This window comes from Amblyomma americanum, chromosome 10 (genome assembly GCF_052857255.1).
Source record: "Amblyomma americanum isolate KBUSLIRL-KWMA chromosome 10, ASM5285725v1, whole genome shotgun sequence".
NCBI classification, from domain to species: domain Eukaryota; kingdom Metazoa; phylum Arthropoda; class Arachnida; order Ixodida; family Ixodidae; genus Amblyomma; species Amblyomma americanum.
Window position 1 is genome coordinate 12547835 of NC_135506.1, and position 26141 is coordinate 12573975.

The 26141-nt window shown below is 48.8% G+C and overlaps 3 protein-coding genes across 9 annotated transcripts in view; 1 reads left to right on the plus strand and 2 right to left on the minus strand.

Annotated features, from left to right (window-relative positions):
• Grip163 (gamma-tubulin complex component 6) overlaps nucleotides 1-7980 on the minus strand; it is a 52235-nt gene extending 44255 nt beyond the window's left edge. The window contains exons 1-4 of one of the 2 annotated variants that reach the window (XM_077640851.1): nucleotides 7143-7980; nucleotides 3699-3839; nucleotides 2001-2116; nucleotides 600-655 (exon numbers count right to left, since the gene is read on the minus strand). In XM_077640851.1, coding sequence (XP_077496977.1) covers nucleotides 600-655; nucleotides 2001-2116; nucleotides 3699-3839; nucleotides 7143-7293 — 464 coding nt within the window. In that variant the 5' untranslated portion in view covers nucleotides 7294-7980. The remainder of the gene's footprint in view (nucleotides 1-599; nucleotides 656-2000; nucleotides 2117-3698; nucleotides 3840-7142) is intronic. The other variant, XM_077640850.1, reaches the window with a different exon arrangement.
• A 1345-nt stretch (nucleotides 7981-9325) lies between these two features.
• On the plus strand, nucleotides 9326-15808 carry LOC144107177 (uncharacterized). 6 transcript variants are annotated; one of them, XM_077640176.1, is made up of 5 exons: nucleotides 9380-9839; nucleotides 9951-10029; nucleotides 10115-11118; nucleotides 11888-11907; nucleotides 15613-15808. In XM_077640176.1, exons 3-5 carry the CDS (start codon nucleotides 10229-10231, stop codon nucleotides 15654-15656), a joined length of 954 nt encoding a protein of 317 aa, XP_077496302.1. In that variant the 5' UTR covers nucleotides 9380-9839; nucleotides 9951-10029; nucleotides 10115-10228; the 3' UTR covers nucleotides 15657-15808. The 6 variants fall into 6 exon arrangements, with proteins under 6 accessions (XP_077496305.1, XP_077496302.1, XP_077496304.1 ...); XM_077640179.1 differs by lacking the exon at nucleotides 9951-10029 and having other exon boundaries at nucleotides 9326-9482; XM_077640178.1 differs by lacking the exon at nucleotides 9951-10029 and having other exon boundaries at nucleotides 9489-9839.
• Nucleotides 15809-18447: 2639 nt separating this feature from the next.
• LOC144107425 (uncharacterized) lies at nucleotides 18448-25857 on the minus strand. The gene is made up of 6 exons (XM_077640420.1): nucleotides 25685-25857; nucleotides 23599-23851; nucleotides 23022-23137; nucleotides 21942-22031; nucleotides 19937-20047; nucleotides 18448-18707 (listed from the first exon to the last, which is right to left on the minus strand). Exons 1-6 carry the CDS (start codon nucleotides 25845-25847, stop codon nucleotides 18448-18450), a joined length of 993 nt encoding a protein of 330 aa, XP_077496546.1. The 5' UTR covers nucleotides 25848-25857.
• Between the last annotated feature and the right edge of the window lie 284 nt (nucleotides 25858-26141).

The window sequence follows — 26141 nt, forward strand, 5'->3', positions numbered from 1 at the left end:
TCACTGAAGCCTTGGTCTTGGCTTACATGTCTCAAGTTGTTGTGCACAACGGTCTCATGCTGGCTGAATAAGTACGCAGTATGCAAAATTAGTGGCACTTCAAACAACCATATTGTTCAGTGCAAAATGTGCCATTTTCATCCTATTCCAATGCTAATGACTTGTCAAAACATTGTTTCAAACGAAAGCGACTACCCAATCATGGCTGGCAAAAAAATACATGTGACGACGCCCAATTACCCTAAGTACACCTGAGATGTCACTAAAGGTCTTTCATTTTTGTATCACTTTCTGGCTTATAAATGTTCTTTCTTCCGTAAAGATGACCTAATTGCTAACCAGAAACATAGGTCTGTCTATTGAGCTTGATTGTGCATTCCCCTTGATTGTGCATTCCTAGAGGTACAAACCGGTGCCTCTAGCTTGTTTAACCTTCTGGCAACTTAAACTAACTAAACTAGCTAACTTAAACCTTCTAGCAAACATCAACAGAGGGTGTATGAAACAGATGCTTACTGCTCGCTAAGCAGGGCCCAAAGACTGCTACCTTAACGTTCTGAGGCATGGCTTGAGGACTAGTGGTGATTTTTACAACTCACCTTGAGTACTCAGGAAAAGCGGGGACACCAGGAACCAGGCATATGGGTGCTGGAACCTGCAGAAAGTAAAAAAGAAAAATGGAAAAACAGTTGTTCAGCATGAGACTTGAAACAATTTTGCAACATCCCAGGACTTCAGACACACGATGCAAACCATGAGTGAAAGTAAAGCATTTCAGGGGAATCTCCATTATGAGAGTGTTAATCTCTCCAATTAGGTGAGCTAAGCGTAGCTCAATGATTTCTCACTTGTTCAGTGATGGTAACCTACATGGGACACAATACAGCTCGAGAGTGAAGGAAGACGATAGCAACAGGAAAAGTACCTGGGCAAGACACAGGCAGACACGAAATACTGACAGAAACAACATCCAGAAAACTCTGCTTGCACTTTTGCAGCAATGCAGTGACCTAACTGTGTATGGAAGTAGCTTGGAGGATATCAAACCTTAGAATATCAGCCCTAACCATCCTATTCCTGCAAATTTCTCAATTTCGCCTACCCATTTTACTCTACGCCACCCCCAGCTATGTCTTTATTACCTCGGAGTCCACTCAGTCACTCTAACTGAGCATCAATAGCCTACACTCCACATTACATGTCCTGGCCATGTCCATGTCCTCCCCTCAGTTTCCACTACATCATCACTAATTCAAGGCTGTTCTCTAATCTATGCTGGTTTTTCCCAGTTTCTTAATGCCACTCTATCATTTTTCACTGCACTGTCCTTAATTTACTGACTTCAAGCGTTTATGCTAGCCTCTAAATTTCAGCCGCATAAGCAAGTACTGGCAAGAAACAATTGTTATATAATTTTCTTTGGGGGAATATCAGTAAGCTGTTCTTCATGACTTGAGAGTGACTGAAAAATGCACTTCTACACGTTATTGATCTCCCAATAATTTCATTCTAACAGCCCACACCTCTGGTCACTAGCTGGCCCAGATTACTCTTTTACAACGTCCAGTACCTCACCAGCTATTGCAAACTGTTGTTCTGTTCTCAGACTGCTGAAAATTATGTAAGTTCCCTGCCTACCAATTTTTAAGCATACCGTGGCACTTTGTCGGTTTAGACCCTCAATCACGCGATATAGTTCAACTCAAGTTACTCAACACAACATCACCAGAAATGTTGGTAGCCTTATGTCTGTCTCACCTGACCTTTTGCAAGTTCACAGCTGGTTCCTTCCATCATTCCTCATGAGCTGAGAATAAGTATTGTTTTCAACGTTAAGACAAGCTCTGTCCGTCAGCTGTCATTCAGCATGCGCCCCTAGTAACTGACACAAACAAGTCACTCCAGTGGTTATCACAAGAGACCTCCACATAGGTGCCCTATGCCTCCAATCACTGCACCAAAAATGCACAAACAGATACAAGAGTCATGAAGGTCCTCGCCTGTGTGCTCCCAGAGGCAAGGGGAGGCAGCTCAAAGAGACGACGCCTCGCTTCACGCCTTGCGGGGCCAGTGTCAGCCATGTGAAGAAGAAACTCCAGGCATGCTTGGACTTCCACTGCAAGCAAGTAAGCGTGAGTGACGTAACTGCCTTTGGTCGCACCCCGCTGCTCCAACACATGAGCATCTTAAAAAACTGGGCTGGTTGCCATGGGCTGAGCGTGAAGAAGACAAGAAGACAAGAGCACAAGAGCTCAAAAACGGACACATTCAACGCCACAACACTCTCAGCCAAACCGGAAAAACATCGGCACTCAAACAGCCTTACTATTCTTTTTAGCATGCAAATGCTTATCACTATCACCATCAGCCTAATTGCGCCCACTGAAGAACAAATGTCTCTCACATTGTCGTCCAGTTAACCCTATCCTGAGCTAGCTGTCTGCCGCCTTATCCCCGCAGACTTTCTCGTCTCATCTGCCCATCTAGCTCTTTGCTTCCCCCTGCTATGTGTGCCCTCTCTTGAAATCCACTCTGTTACCTTAAAAGAACATCAGCTATCTTGCCTTCGCATTACATGCCCTGCCCACTCAGAAAGTGAGCTACTAAAAGTAAAAAGCAACTCGCTGTCTGCTAACTATCTACTTCTAATCTATCAGTAATAGAATGACCAAAACAACAAGCATATCTGCAATCAGTATATGTCATCTCAGCTGGCAGCGGTATCCAACAAAGTGGGAGCGTGTCAGTAAGGTATCTGTCATGTAGCATCAGGATGAGATAGTGTTTACTGATTGCTGCTGGCATGCACCTTTTCATTATCCTTCCCTTCGATGATAGTTTTTTGTTTTTCATTTTACTGGCTGTGTGAGAAGATGGCAATGCAGGCAGCAGCACTGTACAGAGGGTTCACACTAGTAATTAATTGACATAACTGCCATGTCTTGTGTCATCTTGTGCCTGGCTTGCCAAAACCACTATATACAATAACCAGAGGATGATCAGACAATGATACTTAAGGACACTCCAATGAGATAAAACACGAGACAAAGATAGCCACCCTCAGTCACTGCATTCAGCTTATTCATAGGCCTTGGCTGCCCGCTCTCAAATAACTTGTTTGTGTCGGCATGCCGCCTTCTTCTCTTTCTACTTGTTCATGCCCACTGTTTCATCACGCTGCTCTTTAATTATTTTTTTTAAGTGCTACTGATTTCTGATGTGTTATGCAGTTTTGTATTTTTCAATTGTGTGTCACTGTTCCATATTCTGTTTTACTGCATACTTTTTTTTTTCCGGGCATAGTTTTTAAAGAGTCATTCCTTTCCTCTTATACTTTTGACATGTAGATTTGGTGCCTTTTCCTGCATTTGCGTAACAAAAAGTGACTATGCTTTTTTTTACATTGTCTTGCTGCTTCTTGTTGACTTTTTTCTTTCTTTTTTTATTTCTGCCATTTCCCTCAAAAATGACACAGACCTTGAAGGTATGTAGAATAAACAAAGAAGCGTCATCCCCATTTCCCAATTTTAATGATCACTTGGCACCCTGAAGTCAATGTGAGAAGACAAAGGCTGGAGAGGGTAAATAGATTGTCTAATGAAATTTCTGCAAGAAATCTTTATCGCAAGAAAAAAAAAACACATCTCACAAGCAGCAGAAAGCAAAGCACATATCAAATTCACAACAGTTACACTAACTGGAGCAATGTTGACGGCCTCCTCTGAGCTGGGCAAGGCATGCCCTGAGCCGCAGTGCATCCTGGTGTCTTGACTGCAGCTGCATTTCAAAGGCCTTGGCCACGATACGATCTTCCACGGCTGCATTCCACACATCGCCTCCTGAAGCAAAAAAAAATGGCATTTCAAAGCATCTTCAACACGGGTGTCAAAACAGCCTGACTGCAGAAACTGACTTGTTGACCAGAATGAACAAATCAAAATGGGAGATTAGAGCCCCATTATAATATATATATATATCTTTGTCACACCCTGCGCACATCATAATGCTCATTTGTCTTTTATGATGATTTTCAAGAACACATCGATGCTCCAGACTAAGTGCCACTAGAAGTCCGAGAGCACCCAGTGCCCTTCCATGTGGTCTCTTTTTCAAGACTTTTTCAGCAATAGGGGCACACTGAGTAGCCTTCCAAGTTTATTCCACTGTCTAAATCAGTTTCACTCTTTGACTACAAACACAGCGCCGTGACAAGGGATGAAGAAGAAGGACAAGCGCGAACACTCCTTCTGTTCTTATCTATGGCTGTGAAATTATGTATCTTGATTCCTATCAGTAAGGCATCCTGTATCTTGTTTGGGCGAAGCACATACTCTCCTTGGTTGCAGATTGAGTGTATGCTATCCATTTCTTTTCCAATAAACTTTCAGTTGTTAGTAGCACCTGTCCTCCCTCTTCGTCCCTTGTCAAGGTGCTATGTCTGTAGTCAAACAATGTACCAACTAGCTCAAACTCTCCACTTTACTAAATCAGTTTCCTACTCCCAAAGCTCAAACACCACAAGTTTCATATGGTTCACTGCGAGTTTATTTGTAACTTTACTTTAAACACGGTAATTTGTCATGTACGTATTTAAATAAGTATGCATCATAAGACACTGTTTCTGCATGCTTCTTAAGGCATAGAGACCTGTAGCACAAAGTACGCAGAAAGGTTATCGAGAAAAAAACTGTTAGGCTTACAGCTGCAAATCTTGCAGCGATAGCTGTTAAAGGCCCATTCTTTCGGTTAGAGGTGTTGTAGTAGTAGTAGCAGTTGCAGTCGCTGTAACCAGAGGGTTATTTACCTCAAAATTATTTACCTCAAAATATCGCAAAAGAAAAATACCGTAACAGCTATTGCTGAATATCATGCCATGCAGTGGTAACCAACTTATGAGTTTTTTTGTGTGTGTGAGTGTGTTCACATTCATGGGAACGCCCAGACTTGAGATGTATACATTTTGGTAAATGCTAACAGACCAAACATTTGCTCAGGTCAAATGAGAAAACACGAGAAGTGAGCAGTCATAGAAGCCAAGGAGAGAGTGAGGGATTTAACTTTTTTAAGGTGCTGACTAGAGGACAAAATTTGGTTTTATGAGGGTTTAACGTCCCAAAGCGACTCAAGCTATGAGAGACACTGTAGTGAAGGGCTCTGGAAATTTCGACCACCTGGGGTTCTTTAACGTGTACTGACATTGCACAGTACATGGCCTTTAGAATTTTGCCTTCATCGAAATTCGACCGCTGCAGCAGGAATCAAAATCCACTTTTCTGGACAAGCATTAGCCAAGCCAAATAAGAAACATCATCTTCCCGGCATTCTAATGGTGGTTGAAGTGCTCTTTAAGAAACTCACATAGATGGTGGTAATAGCTTTCCCTCTAAGTAATATTAAGAAGCTCTATGATGGGAGCACCTTGTGGTGTCACTGACAACAGCCAGTTTGTAGAGAAGCAGGAATGATGAGAGGAGAGTGAAAGCCTTGGAAGCATTGAATGGTTGACATTTATCGCTACCTCTGTGGATGCAGATAGCCTCTTGAAAAATCTATCTGAAGGATATTCAACAAGCAATGGTCTTTCTTTTTAATACATTTTGCAACTCTGACAAAAGGTATTCAGCACACTTTTCACACATCAAATCATGAAACACAAGGTTACTTTAAAACCCTAACAGGATCAAGATCAAAACGTTTCCTCCACGTCCATGTCAATACACTGGCACTTGTCAATGCCTCATATGTAGGGACCCCCGTTTTTACATTTTATTCTCAACAGTACTGGCGGCAAAAACTGCACTATTTTTACGTTCAGATGGAAGGCAGTTTGTTATTAAAGGGATTGCTCTATTAAAGGAATATAGACACCTAACTTTTGGGTGCGTGTTTTCCTGTTTGTAATGATGCGCAAGACATTGTTATGCATGGATTACCACCTGGTACTCTCCTATGACCGCACAATAATTTATAATCGAATTTCTTTCTCCTGCTGTTTCGGTTTCAACAGCCGAATGAGGACTGCAATGTAATGAGGAGTTTTGCCAAATGAGGGATGAAAAAACTGCAATACAATCCCTGCTTCCACATTTGTTGTCATTCTGGCTCTTGAGAAAGGCTGCCTTCAGCACTTTAGTGGATTAAAACAATGAAGCAGCGACTATATCGACGTTTCTCCATGCCTCACGTGACGTAAAACCACTCTGTGACGCCACAGCCATCGTTCGGCTGTTGAAACCAAAACAGCATGACAGAAAAAATACGATTATAAATTACTTTAGAGGCCCTAGGTGAATACCACATGGTGATTCATGTGTGGTAATGTCTTCCACATCATTGTAGAGAAGAAAACATGCCACCAAAATTAGGTGTCAATACTCCTCTAAGTTTTTCCATGCTGTTTTTCTGACTAACAAATAAATTTAGCCATGAGCACTCATTTTGATGTGGGTCATAATAAATGCTTATTCTTGTTTATCATTTCCAAAACCTACCTATACAGGGCAGGTAGATTGCAGCAAGCAACTCTTTCCCTGAGGAGATTTTTCTCATTCATTACAATATCTTTACCACAAAAATGGCCATTTTCAAGCAGAGGATTTAGTCGGCTCTGTTAAACCTTCTTGCCTATAAACATTCTTTCAATATGACAACTGACACTAGAAATGCCTAACAGCGTTCGAGCACGGTAGTCATCAGCACAGATAGTGCTTGTCCTGGTGACCCGCTTCGAGTAGGCGCTTACTGAACTTGCCCTTGAAAAAAGACAAGCAGCAGATGACAAGCAGTGCTAGATATCCGCTTTTTCTTTCCCACGTGGTAGCCCAGTTTTCTAAATTTGCAAGCTAGTTTCTTGAAGTCATCGTCGCGGACAGAAATCGGCTGTGCCCGACTTTGATTAAATATCGTCAGAGTACAAGAATCCGGTCAGATTTAGTTATACCTGGAAAACATGCACCCTACTCGTAGGAGACTCCTTTCAGCCAACAGTTAAGCAGAGCAAAGGAATCGCAAATTCCGCGCTATAGTTAACAATAACGTTCCATTTTACAAATGAAAATAGACTACTCGTTAATCACAGCTATCGCGTTAGAAATTCCATTACAAACATGAGATAGCCAGGTTACCGCGGAATGAAAACTAACCGCAAGATGTTCTCGGCCGGTTGTCGAGCTTGAGCAGGATGGAGAAGGCAAGCTTCCTCAGTTCTTTGACAGGCACGTCAGATTTCGCGCCGCTGGCCACCAAAGCGCACAGTTTTGTGACGAGCGTCGGAATATCGTCGACAACTTCCATCGCGCACACACAGTTGACCTCAAATTAGACACAACACGACACTGTTGAAAACAACACCGCAATTAAAATCCCCATCGCGAATGCACTTCAGGGCAAATCACAGAAAAAAAAACACCACGCAGGTCTCAAGACGAACTTGACATCACGGGCGCGCGCGATGAAAGGTCGCCGTTGCTGCGTGTTCGACGCAACCATGACCTACATCGCGGATGCCACGACCGGAACACTCTGACCACGCGAAAATTTCGATCACGGCCACACAGTCTCATCCAGGATTCGTGGAAGCACACCACCCGACGCGGTCACCGACGGGGCATCGATTTTTTCAGTTCGCGCATCACCGCTCACAAGTCACGCACTTCGATTTTTGTCACCGTTGGCACAAGCTGCCACTACCACCGTGGACAACTTGATAAGTTTTCATGATCGTCTCTTTTCTTAGGGAAGCCAAGGACTCGGTCTTCACATCGCGGCTCCCGCCCTTCCTAGCAGCGAGTAGAGATCTTAGCGACAACTTCGAACTCTAGCGTGCCCCTGTAATGAGCGAAAGGCTCTTTGCCCGCATAATTTCATGGGACATGACGAAAATTATTTCATAAATTAATCCCACGAAACAGGCCGCAAGAAACGATGTATGATCTGGCGTCTACATCCATTTAAAACGATTCAAAACAACAGTTTTTGTTTAGATTGACCTGGATAGACTTTGATTTGACATGGCTGCAAACGCACCATATTTCAGTTCGTGCGTACGGTTTCGTTTTCTGCTCGCGCCATGGTTCCATGGTCGTACCAACGCCTCCCGCCGCGGTGGCTCAGTGGTTAGGGCGCTCGACTACTGATCCGGAGTTCCCGGGTTCGAACCCGACTGCGGCGGCTGCGTTTTTATGGATGAAAAACGCTAAGGCGCCCGTGTGCTGTGCGATGTCAGTGCACGTTAAAGATACCCAGGTGGTCGAAATTATTCCGGAGCCCTCCACTACGGCACCTCCTTCTTTCACTCCCTCCCTTGTCCCTTCCCTTACGGCGCGGTTCAGGTGTCCAACGATATACGAGACAGATACTGCGCCATTTCCTTTCCCCAAAAACCAATTATTATTATTATTATTATTATTATTATTATTATTATTATTATTATTATTATTATTATTATTATTATTATTATTATTATTATTATTATTATTATTATTACCAACGCCTGGCTCCTCTGTAGCTACGGTCGCACCCGCGTTGGGCCAATGGTAGGACCGGTAGGACGCAATGTAAATCTTGTATTACATGACGTACGATAAGAAGCTCCCAGCCGTTTTACGTGATAGCGTACACAGCTCGCTCGGTCGAAAAGCCGTCGCCGTGACCTAGGATTGAGAGGAATTAAGGCCCCAGAAACTTGACGGAAAAGTTATAGTGGCAACTGCAGACACTGCTGCATCTCAGCGTGACCTCCGTGATTAACACCGGCAGCGCGCCGTGCTTAATCGCTGAGGCCACGATCTTACCTCCTTCATCGCTACCACCGTACCTTGACTCTCCCCCTTTGCTCAACATGTGGGGTGGTCAAGGCCCCCCCCCCTCATGCACTACCTGTGGGAATGCCTCAACCATGCCCCAACCTACAGCAGTCCCCCCTCCCTCCCCCCCCCCCCCCGCCCCCCATACCCAATCCACCCAATCCCATCCTGCATGGGAGGCAGCTCTACAAGCTGCTCAACCAGCTGGCCAAACAAGTCTAGTGGACGGAGCTCTCCGTGAAGTCCAGGCCCGCGAACTCTTGGACAAGTAGGAGCCCACCTGGCCCACCCTTGAGGACATTTTATTGTTGTTACTGTTGTCCTCTGTTCGTTTCTTAAATATTATATATTCCTCCTCCTCCTCTTCCTCCGCGACAAAAGCGAGACCATCCAGAAAAGCCAAGCAGCGATCTAAACTTTTCAAATCAATTTGTATTAATGATAAAAACAATCTGAGGCATTAATAACAACAAATAATTTTGGTAACAAAATGCTTTAAATAACGCCGGCGTTATACTCGTAGCCACACCAAGCCACTCTCAATCCAAGCGACAAGCCCTTGATGCGCTTGTCTCGCGTAGCGCGCGCTAGGACGATTGAGTGCGTTCTTCCGTGCTCGTGATATTTTAGACGGACGCTTCCATTGTCAACCGACTGCAACGTTGAATTCTTGAACCGGTGTGCACGATTTTTTTCAAAATATTTTTGATCGAAAAAGGCTCGTGTGTCCTGCAGAGCAGCTTGTTCTGTATGTCTTATCGCAGTATTAAACGTGTCTTCTGCCTAGCGCGCGCTAGCACGATTGAGTGCGTTCTTCTTCCGTGCTCGTGATATTTTAGACGGACGCTTCCATTGTCAACCGACTGCAACGTTGAATTCTTGAACCGGTGTGCACGATTTTTTTCAAAATATTTTTGATCGAAAAAGGCTCGTGTGTCCTGCAGAGCAGCTTGTTCTGTATGTCTTATCGCAGTATTAAACGTGTCTTCTGCCTCGTCAATAATTGAGCCTATTCTGTCAAGCAGCGAAATCCAGGTAGGACGCTCGTACATCTACATACATTAACGGCGGGCTTTCTTCTGTTCCTCGGCGTGCTTCCTTATATGATTGTTTAACGACACCCATAAATCCACCAATTTCCGACAGACCCTTGCCGCAGAAAATACGCCGGCTTGCTCCGCATTTACATCTCGATTACGTGTTCGACTTGCGTGTTCCAGCAAAGGTACGGACAGAGTGAAATGCTTCGGTGGTGGAAGAGCGCTTTCTCAGCTCACTTGCTTGTGCTGCGCTCATTTCTTCCCTCGCAGGTATAGCCGAGCTATTCCCACCAAGGCTGTTCCTCAAGGCACAGCGGCCTCAGATCCGGCGGGCGGACCCCCAGGCGGTTCGTCGTGCGTCTCCGCTCCCCAAGGAAGGCTGCAATGAGGCCGGAAAGTGCGACCACGGCGGCTGCCGCTCTTGTTCGTGCCGCCAAAGAGCGGTTAGCGGCGAGGCAGACCACGCGAGTGGAGCCCAGGCGTCGGCCCACGCGTCCACCAGTCGTGTCACGGCGCACGGCCGCCGTGCGGCGTACCACCAAGAGAACCGGGAAACCGGAGGCTTCGAGGGATTCGACATCGAACGGCACCTACCGGAAGCTTCCGAGTGTTCGACGCTGCGCGCGCAACGGTGGAGGTTCTTCGTATCGTGGCAGCAGTGAGTGCGGCCGGCTGTCGAATCGTAGCGTGAGCACGTGGACGGTGCAGATGGGAGAGGTGCCGATCTCGTACGTGTCGCGTGAAAGCTGGTACAAGCAGCCGCGGCCAGAGCGGGGTCAGCCACTTGCCTCCGTGGACAAGCCTTTTCATGGCTTGACCCTCGAAGAACGTCACCCCTACGAACCGAAGGCGACCTACTCGCAGGCAGAGCTGCGTTCCCTTTGCCCTGTCTGTGGCACCCTAGTCATACACTGGAAGACGCATGTGGCCGGCCAGCTGCATTATGACAAGACCCACCCAGAGAAGGGGGCTGGAGCACGAGGCAAGGTTAATGCCATGATCTCTGGCACAGGCAACTCGGCCATGCCAACGCAGGTTGATGTCGCTGCTGCCCTGCGAGTCCTGCAGGTAACTCGGCCGGATGTCATCGCAGCTTCTCTGCGGCTTGCACTACCAGAGCAAGCTCTGTGCTCATCCTCCGTCCAGCATGCGAGCTCAAGGCCAGCCCCTCTTCCACCACCTCTCTCCCGGCGCAGTCAATGGGATCCCGTGGGCAACAATAGAAGCGCCCCCCTTCCCGGCAGCAGCGATCGCGTGCAGAGTCGCCCTTTCGTGTAAGTGTGGCATTGTGTTTTCGTAATCATGCTTAACCTTTATAATCTTGTGTTTTCGTGGCCATGAGTTTTGTTATATCGCATCGATTCCAGGCCACTAGAAACAGTGGCACAGAGAACAAGCATGCACCCATCTTGACGCTTGATGAACCAAGAACAACCTTTGTCTTGTCAATGACACATTATAGTACTGATGATGACTGGTTATAGAGTGTGATGGCATGAGGTGCCTTTTAATTCAGCGTATAACAAACGCACTTGGATACAGAATGCTTGAAGACTAGAAAGAACCTAGTAAACCTTGTCTATAGTCGGATACAACTCAAGAACAAAGCGGCTTTTCCTCATCAAAGGAGCCCCTTCTAGCCACTGGCATTCACCGTTTCTCATGAGCTTCTAGCACAACAATGCATGGAGTGGCAGATGAAAAAGGATTGTCCCCTACCTCCATTGTCACACCGCTCCCTGCATTGTCATGCTTGTAGTTCATGATAATCGGCCGATGCCATTGGCTGGAAGGGGGTCCTTTGACAGGGAAGAGCCGCTTCATTCTTGAGTTGTATCTGGCTATAGCGAACTGCGACTGATGCTTGTTGATCTCAGACAGTGCATATTTTGCTGTCTTTGCAAGATCTTACTGTGTATGTTTATGGGGTTGATACATGCGTGTGGAAGGAAGCATGGTTTGTCCAATATGCTGCTCCAAATGTTGTAACTGTGTACAGTCCGTGGCTGTTGATATAATTTGACATTCTTTTTTGTCTTGCAGCAAAAGAGAAGAATCAGCAGGTAGGTGGCCCCTTCCCCGTGGCATACATTAAATAGATATTTGTCTCAGCTTTCTTGGCTGTAGCACATGGTACCACTTATTTGAGGGTTCAACGACACCAAATCTGGTCAGGCATGTCAGCTAAAAGAGAAAAAAGGTATGAGACTGCAGTTACTAGGTAAGAAGAAAATATGAGACATTTCAAAACCTGCACAGGTTTCTTCTAGGGAACACCACAGTGACATTGAGCAGCTACAGTGATGATGCAGTTACTGGCCACATGCACAGCCGTAACCATCGGGTAGGGCGGGACAAAGCAGCCATACTGGCAAAAGATAAGAATCTGGATAGCAGAGTTTTCATTCACTGAGACATTGCCTAGTGCACTTGCCGCAGTGGCTCAATAGATATGGCAGTCAGCTGCTAATACAAAGGCCGCAAAATGAAATCTTGGTTGCAATGGCAGCATTTTCATGGCAGCAAAATATGAAAACACTGATGTGCTGTGCCGTGTTAGCGCGCTTTAAAAAGAACTTGAAATTAATCCGCTCTACTACAGCATCTTCATGGCCCGTGTGCAGCTGCAGGATGTTAAAATCCAACATGCCTACATACCCATCTATTATGCTGCTGCCCACAATAAACACACCATCACTGTACCACATTCTTCCTATTCAAGCAACTTTTTTCCACTGCTCAATGACTGAGAAACTGTTGTGGGCTTACAAAAGCTTGGCGTTCATTCTTTCGGCATGGTCAGAGTCAGGCAGGTTTCTTCCTCCCTCCTCTATTATGTTTTCCTCTCCTCCCAATTCAGCCAGACCACACCAAACATTCTGATTACACAGTGCCTAATTTATTTACATCTATTCACAATTGTGGTGACACCACTCTGCCATCGGCCTCTCGTCTCGGCATCCACCACCCGTCTCTCCGTTCTTCTCTCCTCGGACCTCCTTTCCAGCTTGCTCTCTCTCGCCCTTGCTTCCCCATTGTTCCCTTCGGTCGGCTCCTTGTGAAGGCATCTTCACTGGCTCCCGGGATCCGACGGCCATTACGGAGGTGCCACATCTCCCAGACGCAGACCTTGGTCTTATCGGGCGACGCCCTTCTCCGGAGTATTTCGCAGGGGCCAGCATCTCGCCCCGGTTGTCAGCCACATACCCGGCGCCAACTGCCACCTCCTCGGACAGTGCACGCGGCTGGTTCCGTGGCACGTAGGACTGGCCCGTGCACACACACACACCCGTGATTCCCCCGTAATTGCAGTTTGGGAGGGGGTGTCTCTCGTCCGTCGCCGCTGAGCGGCAAGCACACATATAGAAACACAACGCGCCGGCCGTTTCTTCTGGCTACGTTTGGATGCGATAAGGGCACACGCCCAACACCTGCACCGCCACTGTGATGCGTGCCTCCATGGAACACATCACACCTCACACCACAACCGTGTGCGGCTGGTGTCCCGCGATCCTCTCCCGGGCACTACGACCATTAAAACAAAGCACTAGGGAACGGCGTTACCTCTTTCACCCCGCTCCCCTTACCAATGGAGCTGGTGCTATAAGCCTCGGCAGCTTGTCAGCGTTGGCGTCGCTATCTCCTGCCCACAATTGCCATCTCGAACGCCACGGTGTGCTCTAAACCCCCTGTGGCAGAGGGCGGTCAGTCGGTTCAATGCAATTGCCCTTACTGGTCATCTGCCACGGCGCGTACCTCCTGACGATTAGTGCAATTGGCCATGCCCTGTCGTACGGCCTCTGACAGGGCGCCATCTGACACTCGTTACAATTTTGACCGCGCATTCCCCCCTTGGACCTTTCTGTGAAGCGCAGCTGAGTCGTTCTGCCACCCTGGTGACTTGCCCACTCAGGCTCATTTGCCAGTCGCGTCGTTTTCACTTGTTGCGACTCCTGTGACGCCATTCGCACACACGGCTGGCCCGCAATCTTGCCTCCACTGCCAAACAAAATTTCACCTGCTACCTCATCATGAGCGCACACTCTCGCGTGTTCGCCGGTCTCCATCGACGTAGCACCACCAGTTTGCTCGCGCCTGGACTTCTCGCACTCTGGAGCATTTGTATGCCTGCCGTACCCTCTTTCAGCACCAGCGCTACCGGTCTGCTCCACTGCGGTGACCATTACCGCCGCAGCTGCGTCTGCGCGTTCCTGTTTGTTGCCACTATCCTCCTTCAGTGCAGTCACCACTTCTGACACTGCGGTTGCGGTTGCAGTTGCTCCGGAGGTCTGACATCCTCGATGACCGCACCTTTCCTGGATGCTAGCCTGCTCGCCGCAGCGCAGACACTTCCACTACTAAGTCTTCATCAGCTTCCTTCAAATCGTCAGAGCGCTCCTCTGACACATTGACACTTGCCTCCTGTTTCTCGATCGCGGTCGCTGTGTCAGCACTCCAACTTTCCAGTCTGCGGTCTGCCTTTTCCGCACTCTGGCCGACCTCCTGTCCCACAGCTGCAACCTCAGTGTCGCCACTCGAGCCTTCCAGTCTGCGGTCTGCCTTCACCGCTCTCTGGCCTACCTCAAAATGCTCCGCGACGCCCGGCCCGTTCTCCAGACGCACCGCCTCTTGTTTTACACCGGCCACCGCCTCCCCGACCTCTCTCTCGTACCGCAATTTTTCCTTTGCCAATTCGGCTTCTGAAATTTTCCGTTTCGATTTCAGCAGCGCCATCTCATTGGTGAAAGACAACCCTGACCATCCGCTGACGCGTGCTACCTCAGCGTTCACAACCAGCTCCATCTGCCTCCCTCCTACTCGTCTGTTCCCGTCCTCCCCGCTCACACAACTGTCACAGTCCCCAGCGGAAGGACCTACAAGATACCAACCTGCTTCATTATAGGAGATGGCTTGGCCTGCTGGTCCACGCCCGAGGTGGTCGCTCTGCCCTGGGCCCTTTGTTGCCGTCTCGATGAGTCCCATGGCCGGTCCGCTTCCCGTCAGGAGATGCTGTCAACTGCGCCAGTCAGGGAGGTTCCTTCCTCCCCCCTTTTTGTTTTCCTCTCCTCCCAATTCAGCCAGACCACACCAAACATTAAGATTACACAGTGCCTAATTTATTTACATCTATTCACAATTGCGGTGACACCACTCTGCCATGGGGATGCGGCCTCTCGTCTCAGCATCCACCACCCGTCTCTCCGTTCTTCTCTCCTCAGTCCTCCTTTCCAGCTTGCTCTCTCTCGTCCTTGCTTCCCCGTCGTTCCCTTCGGTCGGCTCCTTGTGAAGGCATCTTCACTGGCTCCCGGAATCCGACGGCCATTACGGAGGCGCCATCTCTCCCAGACGCAGACCTTGGTCTTATCGGGCGACACCCTTCTCCGGAGTATTTCGCAGGGGCCAGCATCTGGCCCCGGCCGTCAGCCGCGTACCCGGCGCCAACTGCCCCCTCCTTGGCCAGTGCACGCGGCTGTTTCCATAGCACGTAGGACTGGCCCGCACACACACACACACACACCCATGATTTCCCCGTAATTGCTGTTCGGGAGGGGGGGTATCTCTCATTCGTCGCCGCTGAGCGGCAAGCACACACAACATAGAAACACAGCGCACCGGCCGTTTCCTCTGGCTACGTTCGGATGCGATAAGGCCGCGCGCCCGACAGTCAGTAACTGTGGCTTTACACCTTTTAAAAGTTCTGTGCCAAAGCTGTGCATTTGTTAGGAGGAGAAGAATTAAGCACTGTATTTTTCTTTTATTTGATGCAGGGTACTCGTCGGGCCCCAGGCAAAATTCAAGCCACTGGCGGTAGCCGTTTACAGCACAACTGTGCACATTGCATTCCTGCTAGTACGGAGCTACACCTGTGGTACTGTTAGAGTTAGGCAAGGTCATCAGGTGCAATCAACATTGGTGCCATCATTGTTACTAAAAATTTGCACAGCAGTGCTGCGCATTCCTTCACTGCTTCCTCAGTGTGTTTCACTTGCCACTTTGCATCTGGAAACTGGGTAAGCCAGAATATTCTGCACTGGCAGTTGTTTATTTCCAGAACGTCTGTCATCACTCGGGTGGTTGTGGTCGGAACCTCCCTACCCAGAGGCAGATTCTTTGCGTGCAAGTTTGTAGTTTATGCCCTTGGAAGTTGAAAACTTCAAGAAAATTGGCCGCTTGGCCGCCATCTTCTTCACCGCGCGATGGTAAAATCAGGATAGCTGCCAACAGCGGCAGTTAAAGAGCCACGACCAGTGCAGAGGGAGCACACACGGGACACCGCGATTTCCTCGTTAAAGAACGAGTAAAACTGCGCAAAGAGAAAGGCACACAGAAGCACAGACAAGGTGCAGAATTCCAACATGTGCTTATGTGTGCCTTATGTCTCATTCTATATGCGCACTTTTACTCATTCCCAAATTAACCAACTGGCCCGCTAGATCGTCGTCCTTCGTTAAAACCTTCGCCGGCCTTGGCCGCAACTGTCGCGTGCGGACAGCCTTACGTGCCACCATGTAAACTGAGGACAGCGTTCCACCGGTATGTGTTGAGGGACTTTCAACACATGCACTGAAGGTCAAAAGCCTCACCAGCTCGCACCCATTTCTTCCGCAGCCCGCATTGGCTGCAGCTCCTAGAAAACTGGTTTTGGAGGAATAGGTTTGTAGGTGAGCGGTAGAGACTTAGTAAGAATATGTGGCCTCGTTTCTAGGCGGCGATTTCGACGAGAGTACCAGTTTTTGGTTGACAGTGCCACAGGACATGAGCATGCTGGCCACAGCACTTCCCTGTATGATAGCAGCGTCTTGTGGAGAATGGGAATGCCAGGTACGAGAAAAACCTTGGGGGCCACCTTAACCACATTCTTAAAAAGGAGCATTTAGGTTGCCTTGTGTTGCGTGCAATGAGAGTCTAATGTTCTTACGATTTTCCAGTCAGAAATCTGATTGGAACAGGTTTCATTGCCCTGATGTGATATGCACGAGCCTTCACCCTCTCAATCGTATTCATAGATCACTGGAGTTCTCGAATCCTACTGGTGCAGTGGTTAAGCTAGAGGTACTTGCAAGACCCAGGTTGCTCTTCCCGAGCTCCCATAAGGTTCACGCACAGTGCCAAGGTGGGCAGGTGATGACTGATTTAGCATTGGTGGGCAGTTTTCTCACAATCCAGTGTGCAGATTGTGATGACGCCAAAGGTCACGTGACACTTTTCAAGCAATGGGGGGGTATTTTTAAAATTTCGCGATTCTCCCTGATTGGAGAGTTGGGGTCACGTGACTTTGACGTCTCAGGGAATTGACCAAAGAGACGACAGCTTAAATGCTATCCCATTCAGAAGGGCTCTCAAATGCTTTCAATATAGGGGACGTCCGCTTGTGTATAAACACAGGCGACGTTTTTAGACAACATGCTCAGAGCTTTGTCGAAGCCCCTCATTGTCTAATTTATTTGCTTCCAATGCAACCGCTTTGATTGTGGCCGCTTCGCACAGCTGAACCCAACCACTTACAGCCGCCAAGCGCAGTAGCAGTGGGTAGCGACGTTGGCCAGCGGCACCCTGAAGACCAGTAGGCACTAGTCGCCATCTCTAAAGCATTGGCGGAAGCTACTGGAGTCCTGGACTGACGACCCACCTACAATCTGCTCTAGTCTCCCTTTACATAATAAATGATTATTCTCTCTCACTGGGCTTGCACTTTCATTTTAAACCGCTATCGGTTATCTTTGCCTTGCAAAACCAGATAAATATTGATGCCATTGAACATATCAGTCGCACTGCCAAACGGTCAAGCCATACATACGACCAGGCTTCAGAGAAGAAAACTACAGCACCCGAATAATCGCCTATGGAAAATTTCCTTGTTTATGCTACTACACCTTGGCCAATCCCCCCATCCGGGCATGTGCCATATTTTTAAGAGGAAGAAGAAGCACAACCCGCTCCCTGCGGGTCCAGCAAGGAGGCTTGGGAACGGGGAATTCCATTGCCCTTGGCAAGCTGTCGTTTTTGTTTGCCTGGCAAGCTGTTAAGACGCAGCATAGCACGGCGAGCCCCGCGTGCAGGTTTCGACGAAGATGGGTGCGCAGAAGTCGATGTGAATCCCTCGGTGAAACGCACAACGCAGGCCTGATAGAGGCAGGGAACTTTCGTGTGATGCTCAAGACAGGAGGCTACGCGCAGTTAGGTGATTATTAGAGTGAACTTGTCCGAACTATCCGTCCAAATGGCATCCAACAGAAAAAAAAATGGCAGTGGCCTAACTTTGCTGGCTCTGGAATTCAGCGAAAAGCAAGCACGCTTGCTAAGCATCTGAGGCTCTCCATGGCAGCTCTACTACACGCTCGCGACAGCCGCTCTATATATATACCAACATGACCACGTGGCTATGATGTGGTACCACATGGTCTTGCGACACCCTAGCACGGCTAACGTCATACATAGATGGCTAATGTGATAAGGCTGAAGGTCGTTCAAGGTCATTATACGGTTTACGCGGCGACTGCTTTACCTAGCGTAGTGAAGCTTTTCGCTTCGAAAGCGACTGACACTGGCACCACCGGTGGCATAGTATGTCCAGGGGCGAAATTTTCTCGTGGATGTTAGGTTTATTCGTGCGCTCTAAATTTGTACAAAGCCAGGGCCGCCTTAACGACCGCTGCCGAAGAACCGGAAACCGAGAAGGGCCGCGCAGCTGTCGCCACCTTGCGGCGCCTCAGCGCTTCATTCCTCGCGTCGCCGCCGACGTAGCCCGCCGCAGCCGGCCCCTTGTCGCACGGGGGAACACGGGGCGGCGGCCCGAGATCGTGGACGTTATTGACGTCCGCCAGTAGCGTGGCGACCACTTCGTTGTCGCTGATACCGTCCACTGCACAGTGCGACCGCTTCGTTGCGTCACCCCTAAGCAACCTGGTACGTCCAGCCGTCGCCGCCGGAAGCGCCCTCTATGTGAGGAGGCCAACCGGCGGCGATGGCGCTATGCTTTTTCGCCGGCAAAAGCTGTTGAAAATTTTAACGCGCTAGCGTTTATGGTCCCATGTAATAGAAAGCCTGGCATAGGCGTCGTTGGCCGCGAGCAAAAAAATCGCCGGAGGCCACGTGACCTCGTCACATCATCACAACCTACTGATCTTATCGTGAGCAAACTGTCCACCGTGGCAGTTCAGTTAATGTCTGGTGGCTCGCAAAAGCCCCACCGGTGGCAGAACCTGTCATCGCAGGGAAGTGGCGCAGAGAATGACAAATTCCGCATATATGCTTGGTCTAACTTTTCTCCGGACTGGCCGCGCTCAATACAAACTCGTGACCGAGAAGGACTTCGTGGTCGCTGTGTATAAGTGAATGGCAGTGTACCCTTAGGAATCCGTGAGCGAAAATGGCTTGCCGCCATCGCCATATGCTTGCGAAAACATCCGGTGGCGGAGATACTTGTATTCCATTTTATGGGCATGTCTAGCTTGTAAAGCCTGTTTTAAGTAAAAGAGTAGCTCTTTTGCCATTATAATGTAATCTAGCGATACAGGCCGACTCTAGATTTGTCCTCAGCGTCCCTTTAACTTAGGTAGCAATCTAGAGTTGCACACAAAATCTTGACCTCAGCGGGCTGTTATAACGGTCTTATCACAGATTCCGCATGAAAAAGTCAATAGCCCTTTAAACCAAGGAAGGTACAGGGGAATGTTATTTTTTGCTAAAACTGAGTAGTCAGTTTAGATCGGTATAAGTTTACTGATAGTACAGGAAAAGGACCATATGCCGCCGGTGGGAGCCAAATCCACGGTCACTGCTTGTCACCTCCAAACTGATTGCTCAACTTCCCTAATTAGCACAAAAATTGATAAATCGTTAGTTTAGTTCTACTATTCTTTCCTGAGTTTCAAAGACTGTTAACTCTTTTCGTGTGTGTATTCCTTTAGCAGTCCAGCATCTACCCTAATTTTTACTGCTGATTCTACATGAACAGTTGAGGCAAGTGTGGAAGTAGCTGGAAACAACAGGGAGCCAGATATTTTTAACATTTCGCTGTAATATGTGGTTGCTGTACGGAGGAGAACGGTTCATTTTCCAGAGTCCTGTCAGAGGTGAAGTGGTACGCACCTTTTGTGCAGCCAGATACGCTGAGGACGGCCTCGCGTTCTGCGTCTTCCCGCGCTGTGTCTGATGCTTCGCTCACCGTCGGGGAAAGCGGCCTGTCGAATGGGTCCGTGGCTGCACCGAACAACCGCATTAAGACGGAGCGCCGTTATCGATAACACCTGCACCATACATTATCTGGAAGCAGGTTACCCCGCTTCACTATTCGAAATTTTTACGAAGCGGGCGCCACACTGCGGCAATGTGGCGAACTATGCTGAAAGAGAATCGATGCGAGCGGAATCACGTTCTCCGCTGCGTAGCGTGAATGGCTCCCTTGCAAAAATGGTCTATAGACTCTACTGCTTTCCTATAGATATTTCTTTTTGTCTATTCTTAGTCTATAAACTGTCTTCAGACAAAAGTCTACTAAAAGTGTATGGCCATAAATCTATAGATTGTCTATAGAACGTCTATAAGATTTGTATTGCCTGTTCACTGTCCTCTATGGTTTCTCTATAGAGAGTCTACAGACATCATAGACAGAAGTCTATGGACAGTCTATAGACTGTCTAAAGAAATTTTTGTAAGGGCTGGCAATTTCATTCTAATGACATCGTTTCGTGGCACTAGACAAAAAGGGGAAGCAAGAGAAAAACAGGACGGTAGGGTAGAAAACGGTGCTGCTGGGAGTGTGAGGTTGGCGGGAAAAGCATTCGAATAGTTAAGTGGATGTTTGCGCAGTAACGATGTGGAAGGGCTTCTAAGTAACATTTCATGAGTTGGCTTATGCTAGCGACATAGATAGGGCAGCTTAAGGGACTCCGTTTGGACGGCGGTTGAGCTGAAGCGTTCGCAAGATTTTTAAGAAACAAGACTACACGACTTTGGCCTCTCGTTGCCATAGTGTGGATTCAATTGCTCGAGGTGCAATCTCCGTCTAAGATTCAACATCATGACAGGTATTGTACTGAGATTGCCACTGCTTTTGTCAAGTGTAGTGTGGCGACAGAAGGCATGCACAGTGGAAAGGCTGCCGAGTGAATTGGCACATAGTGCAAAAAGCAAAATTAAGCCAACATTTCAAGAGGCTATAGCGAACTGTTCCGAAACTAATGACCTCATTTGTTGACATCAGTAGATGATTGCTGTGCCGTCAAAAGAATGAGTAACGTCAGCACCTTTAGAGTTTTGTTGGCACCGGTCACTACTAAGTTGGTGCGTCTCTTGTCTCTTCAGCGACAATCAGCTTCTCGCGCACATTTTTTTTTGTCTATTAGGAGTTAAGCTGCAGCAAGAACCATGTTTATACAAAAAAAAAATTATTCATGCGTATATGAATAAACCTAAATAGGCACCAGATGGTCTCAAATAGCACGGAATAGAATAACAAAATGCAAAGCACAAATAACTGAGGACAGATTTACACAGTGAACACCAAGCACTGAAGTTCTCATTCAGGATCTTCTCGATAACAGGCCACCACAAAATATGCCTATGAGGTCACGTGACGCGGTTGTTTATCCTGGGCCAACACGGTAATAATTTCGTTTCATTTGTGACCACCTTATGTCAGGGGCTGCCGCTAATTAACCTACGCTCTTGCTAGCGTCTGACATTGCTGTGACAACACGGCTGGCTACAACTGAACGAGGTGGTCAGCCGCGCCAAGGTTTGAATCCACGGTTCTTGCAACTGCCTTACACGTAACGGAGACGCCGTGAACCGTGTAACCGCTTTTGGAAGAGGTCATGGTTCCTCTTTACTCAGCTTTCAGCCCCTCAGCAATGGCACAACTTCATGCTGTGCAACAAGTAGGGAAAACAGACAGCGGTTCATGAGCACATCTACAATGCCGCATTTGTCATGCTACTAGTCGAGCTTTAGCGCATCGTTGCCATATACCGCTATCGAGTACCTGTACTGCCAGCCACCAACAGCGCACGAGCAGATGGGACACCGGCTCATGCGCTTTTAGCGGCTGGCTCTATCAGTATGCGGTAACGCTTTTCATCTTTGCCGACCTCACCCGAGAAATCGTCCCAGACTTCGCGCCTCTTTACTCGCCACGGTGAAAAGAACCCAATGACGTTTCCGATGCTGAGACAGGACCACCAGCCTGCGTAGCGAAAGAAAAAGAATCACTCAAGATCAGTGCGATCGATTCATGCGGCAGAGTATGCGTTAGCATTAGTGTTCCCCAGGACGCCCTGGACGGGAGTACGCACTGCTGACGTGTTCAAACCATGCGAGCGGGTGCCGTAATCCAGTCCACCAATCAGGGTGCGACACGCCATACCCCTCGCCACTCTCCCCAGTCCTCGACTTTGAGTCGACTGTGGTTTCCCCTCTCGCCACCCGTCGGCTCGCACCGTATCTTTCCTCTTTCACATTTTTGTTCCCTTCTCTGCCCTGAAAGTGGAAAGGATAGTTTCCACTCTCCAATTTGCCTCCTTTCCGAGGGTTCACACGCCCATGGAAAAGGCAATTATGCAGAATGCTTGATAGCAAGAAACTCCATGGCCGCAAGGGGGTTTCGAACCCACGGCAGCGCGAACAGCTCAGGTTCGCTGGCGACTTCATTAGACCACTACGACTTGGCCGCAGCCGAACATCCTGCGTATTTAACTGTCAGTCTCTCGTGCTGTGCTTTGAATGTCGTGGCCTTCATCAATTTCCATCCGTGCTCAACACATCCAGAACACACCGCTATAGCATTGCCCTCTTTAAGTGAAAACTGAAGTTTGAGTGCACCTAATTCGAATTTGGCTTCACCACGCTAAGTCGTCCATAATTTGTTTCACCTCAATTGTCTGTTCTCGTCGTGTTCGCACTATACCATTTCTAAGGATAAAAAAATAAAACATAAGTATGTGTTGAAAAATGTCATCGAAAAGTGAAAATTTTCGACCAGAATTCTCACGCGGGGGACGCCATTTCACGAACGCATGTGTTCAGACATGCACTTCAAGCAGCATCTCGTGGATTGTGTGCCCAAGGAGCACACGTCGGAGGGTTTAGGAAGTGGTGCCTCTTGCTATTTTGTTCTGGCACTCGCGGCGCGTGTGAATAACAGCCGCTCTACCGACGCATCGAGTGGCTTACGTACCCCGCATGCTTCCAATGATGCCGGGTCCCTCCGTGGCGAGCTCGTACTCTGGGTAGCAAGGTGGCGGTGCGGCCTTCCAACCCGGCCACCCGCGGACGCCGCAATGGAAGCAAAGGCTGCATGTAGAATGCGAGGAGGAAGCTTTAAGGTGACTTCTTTTACTCTGGAGCGCTGCCGGTTGCACTTGCAGAGGGTTAAATATCACAACCGTTCTCTCTGAAACGTTGAAAAGGGGGGTGGGGGCAGGAGCTGCCAAGCTCAGTGGCGCATTTTAACGCGATAGCATTAAGGGTCCCGTACAGCGGAAAACCGGGCGTCGGGTTTGACATGTCGAGATAAGCAGGTGGGCCACCTGCCATCTGGGTCACGTGGCCTTGCGGCGTCATCACAACCTGCCCACCGGATTGTTAGCATACTACCCACAGTGGCAGGTGGCAGTTGTATAAATGGCTCGTTGTAGTGCTCGTTTTGTAGCCGGCCGGAAGACCCCGTAAACTTGTGGCTTCCATAGGGTGTCATTAATTTCATAACTGTCGGGCAAGGGCGCCAAGGCGAATTTAAAGAGCGAGTGGCTGACCCGGCGCTGAGGAATAAGGCGAGTAAGGCAGCCAGCGACGGAAAGACCAGGCCAGAACAGGACCGCGACTGGCACCGCTTCCACGCGTCCGTTTCAGCCAGCGCTTGCATGAAGCGCTCGTGTAAGGTGGAGTTGGGGGGCGGGCACTTGCGGACTCGGATGCCCCGTGATCCCGGCAGGTGAATCGAGTTCAGGTCGGCCAGCGCCTGCATGAAGCGCTGGTGCACAGTCGTCCCTTCGGCAGGAAGGCAGTCTGGGCAAAGAGAGACAGACTCTGTGAGCGCCGGCCAGCCGGAGGTATAGCGCCACTCCCGTCGTCTCTTGCACGCTTTACAACGCTCACTATTAGACTGCGGATTAAGAGGTGACTCAGCATGTTCAAGGTCATCTTCCTGAGTCGCCAGAAAGGTAGAAGTGTTGATTATATGCTACGTTCGGTAGATATATGATCATACAGTTACGTCCAGATATCTGCTTGACTTTATTAGCAGAGGCAGCTACATGGGAGCATGCGAATGGGTTGCGGCGTCGATGAAAAGGTAATCATCATCGGTATCACCACAATCATCAGGCCGATGACCTGCGATGCAGGACAAGGACTTCATCTATCTCCAGTGAACCCTGTCCTGAGCCCTGCCGCGGTCACCCTATATTCCGGCGAATTTTTTGATCTCATCTGCCAGCCATACACACTCATTCTCAAGCGATGTCTGCCTGCCATTGGAATCCACGCCGTTGCCCTATCCGAACCGTCGGTCCTGTAGTCTGTGTTACGTGCCCTACCTCTCCGGCAACTGTCAGCTCGTGCACGTCGAGTGATCGAGCCAGGGTGGCGGCTCAAGATCGGGCGCCCACCGCCGTCGCCCTGCTGATACGTGCGGTCTACGTTCACCGAGTTTTGATGCTTTTGCTGGTCTTAGCTCGTTGCTCATAAATGTGGCGTCGGCTGGGCCTGCATCAAATCGAACGCGGCACAACAGGCTTACACACTGACTAGTCCGCATGAAATGACGCCACGCATGACGTAATTCTACGCAGACCAGTCAGCGAGCACGGAGGAAGGGAAGGACACTAGCGTTTTTACAAAGAAAAGACTCAAGTATTCTGAAGATACAGAACATCAAACTCGTCCAACACGCCACCTCTCTGCAGCACCTCTGGCGACCGTTGCTGTAATGTAATGGGCGAAGTAGGAACTTCAGATCCCACGGCAATTCGGCGAGCTCGACATCGGGAGTGAGAACGGCAGCCCGCCAAAACGTTCCTACCTTGCGTGCCACGGAGGCAACAGCAAAGCGACGTCAGCGAGAAGACTAGATTTTCGGGTCGCAGAAACAGAAGCTAAGCGACGCTGATGCGTAGACCCTGCCGTTCGAGCCGCCGAGGCAGCAGCAAAGCAGCGGAAGCGGCAAGCCAGCGCATGCACCAATCAAGACAGAAGGCGTAACCAAGGAAAACTCCATTCGGCTGTAGCTGCTATGTGTGGAATCGATTGCGGTGTAAGAACGATCTCTGTGCCGTGCCTATGCCACACTACTCACGTTGTAGAAAGCGCGAGTATCACACCACAGCCAACGCTAAAACATTACGTTATTTTATTTTTTATTTTATTTGAAATACCTTACAGGCCCATTGTGAATTGTGTAAGGGGAACGCAAAAATACTATACAGTGCATTAATAACCAAAGGATAACTTGTAATAGCTTGTAATACGTCCTGTGATTCTTTTTTTCCTTGCTTCGTGACTTTGTCGGCGCCGCCTCTTCAAAGGTGTATCAATAAACGTGCATCCCCAGCTCCCGTCAAGGAATCTCCGCTCTTTCTCTGTCGTATCGATGAACTGTTTTCACCGTTCGTTCGTGTATCGCCATACAGGCTGAACAGCTAGCCGTGGTCGACGCTATACCCTTCGCTTCACGCGAACCCGTGTAACAAACCCCAAGAAATGCTGTTTGTACAAATGCTAAGCGCCTTCGCAAGTGTTTGCGCAAAGTAGCTTCTTTGTTGGGCGTACCAACAATTACACTAGTACGACAGCTCTGTGACGCTCCAAGCAAGGCAAGCTGAGCCCAGCTGCAGAGCTCACCGTCCGACGTTTCGAGGCTTTCCTCATGGCTGGACCGACGCGAGGAGCGCCGGCGGCGAGCACTGCCTTCCCCGATGCCGACGCGGGGGAGGTCGACGCCGCCCATGACAGCCCAGAGGATCAACATGACGGCGCAGAGCACGATAGCGGTGCTGGCCTGCATTCTGGTTGTTCTTCACGTCTTCTTCTTCGCCTATGGGCCCAGCTTTAGGCCGATAATTATCCGAAAGGAACATCACTACAATGCTCCAACGGTACGTTGTTCGGCTTTACCACACAAGGTTTAGTTATGAGGCAAAGCACGCTTTCGAGGGGCATCCCACTGGGTTCGGAAATTTATTTTGCATTACCTGCAGGCAGTTATTCCGAAATATTTTGCGTTCACTTAACTTTACCTTTTGTTCTTAGGTCCGCGTTGATCCTTTCGTTTCCTCTGCCAATGCGGTTTTAGCCACGG

Bases quoted from the DNA above. Each gene is read 5' to 3' on its own strand.
- LOC144107425 (XM_077640420.1), bottom strand. From the start codon at position 25,847: ATGCAGGCCAGCACCGCTATCGTGCTCTGCGCCGTCATGTTGATCCTC. The intron at 23,138-23,598 runs GTCAGCCACTCG...TTCTACATGCAG, and splicing joins GCCTTATTCCTCAGCGCCGG to CCTTTGCTTCCATTGCGGCG. The intron at 20,048-21,941 runs GTGAGGTCGGCA...TGTTCGGTGCAG, and splicing joins AGTCTGGGACGATTTCTCGG to CCACGGACCCATTCGACAGG.
- LOC144107177 (XM_077640179.1), top strand. From the start codon at position 10,229: ATGAGGCCGGAAAGTGCGACCACGGCGGCTGCCGCTCTTGTTCGTGCC. The intron at 11,119-11,887 runs GTAAGTGTGGCA...TTTGTCTTGCAG, and splicing joins GTGCAGAGTCGCCCTTTCGT to CAAAAGAGAAGAATCAGCAG. The intron at 11,908-15,612 runs GTAGGTGGCCCC...TATTTGATGCAG, and splicing joins CAAAAGAGAAGAATCAGCAG to GGTACTCGTCGGGCCCCAGG.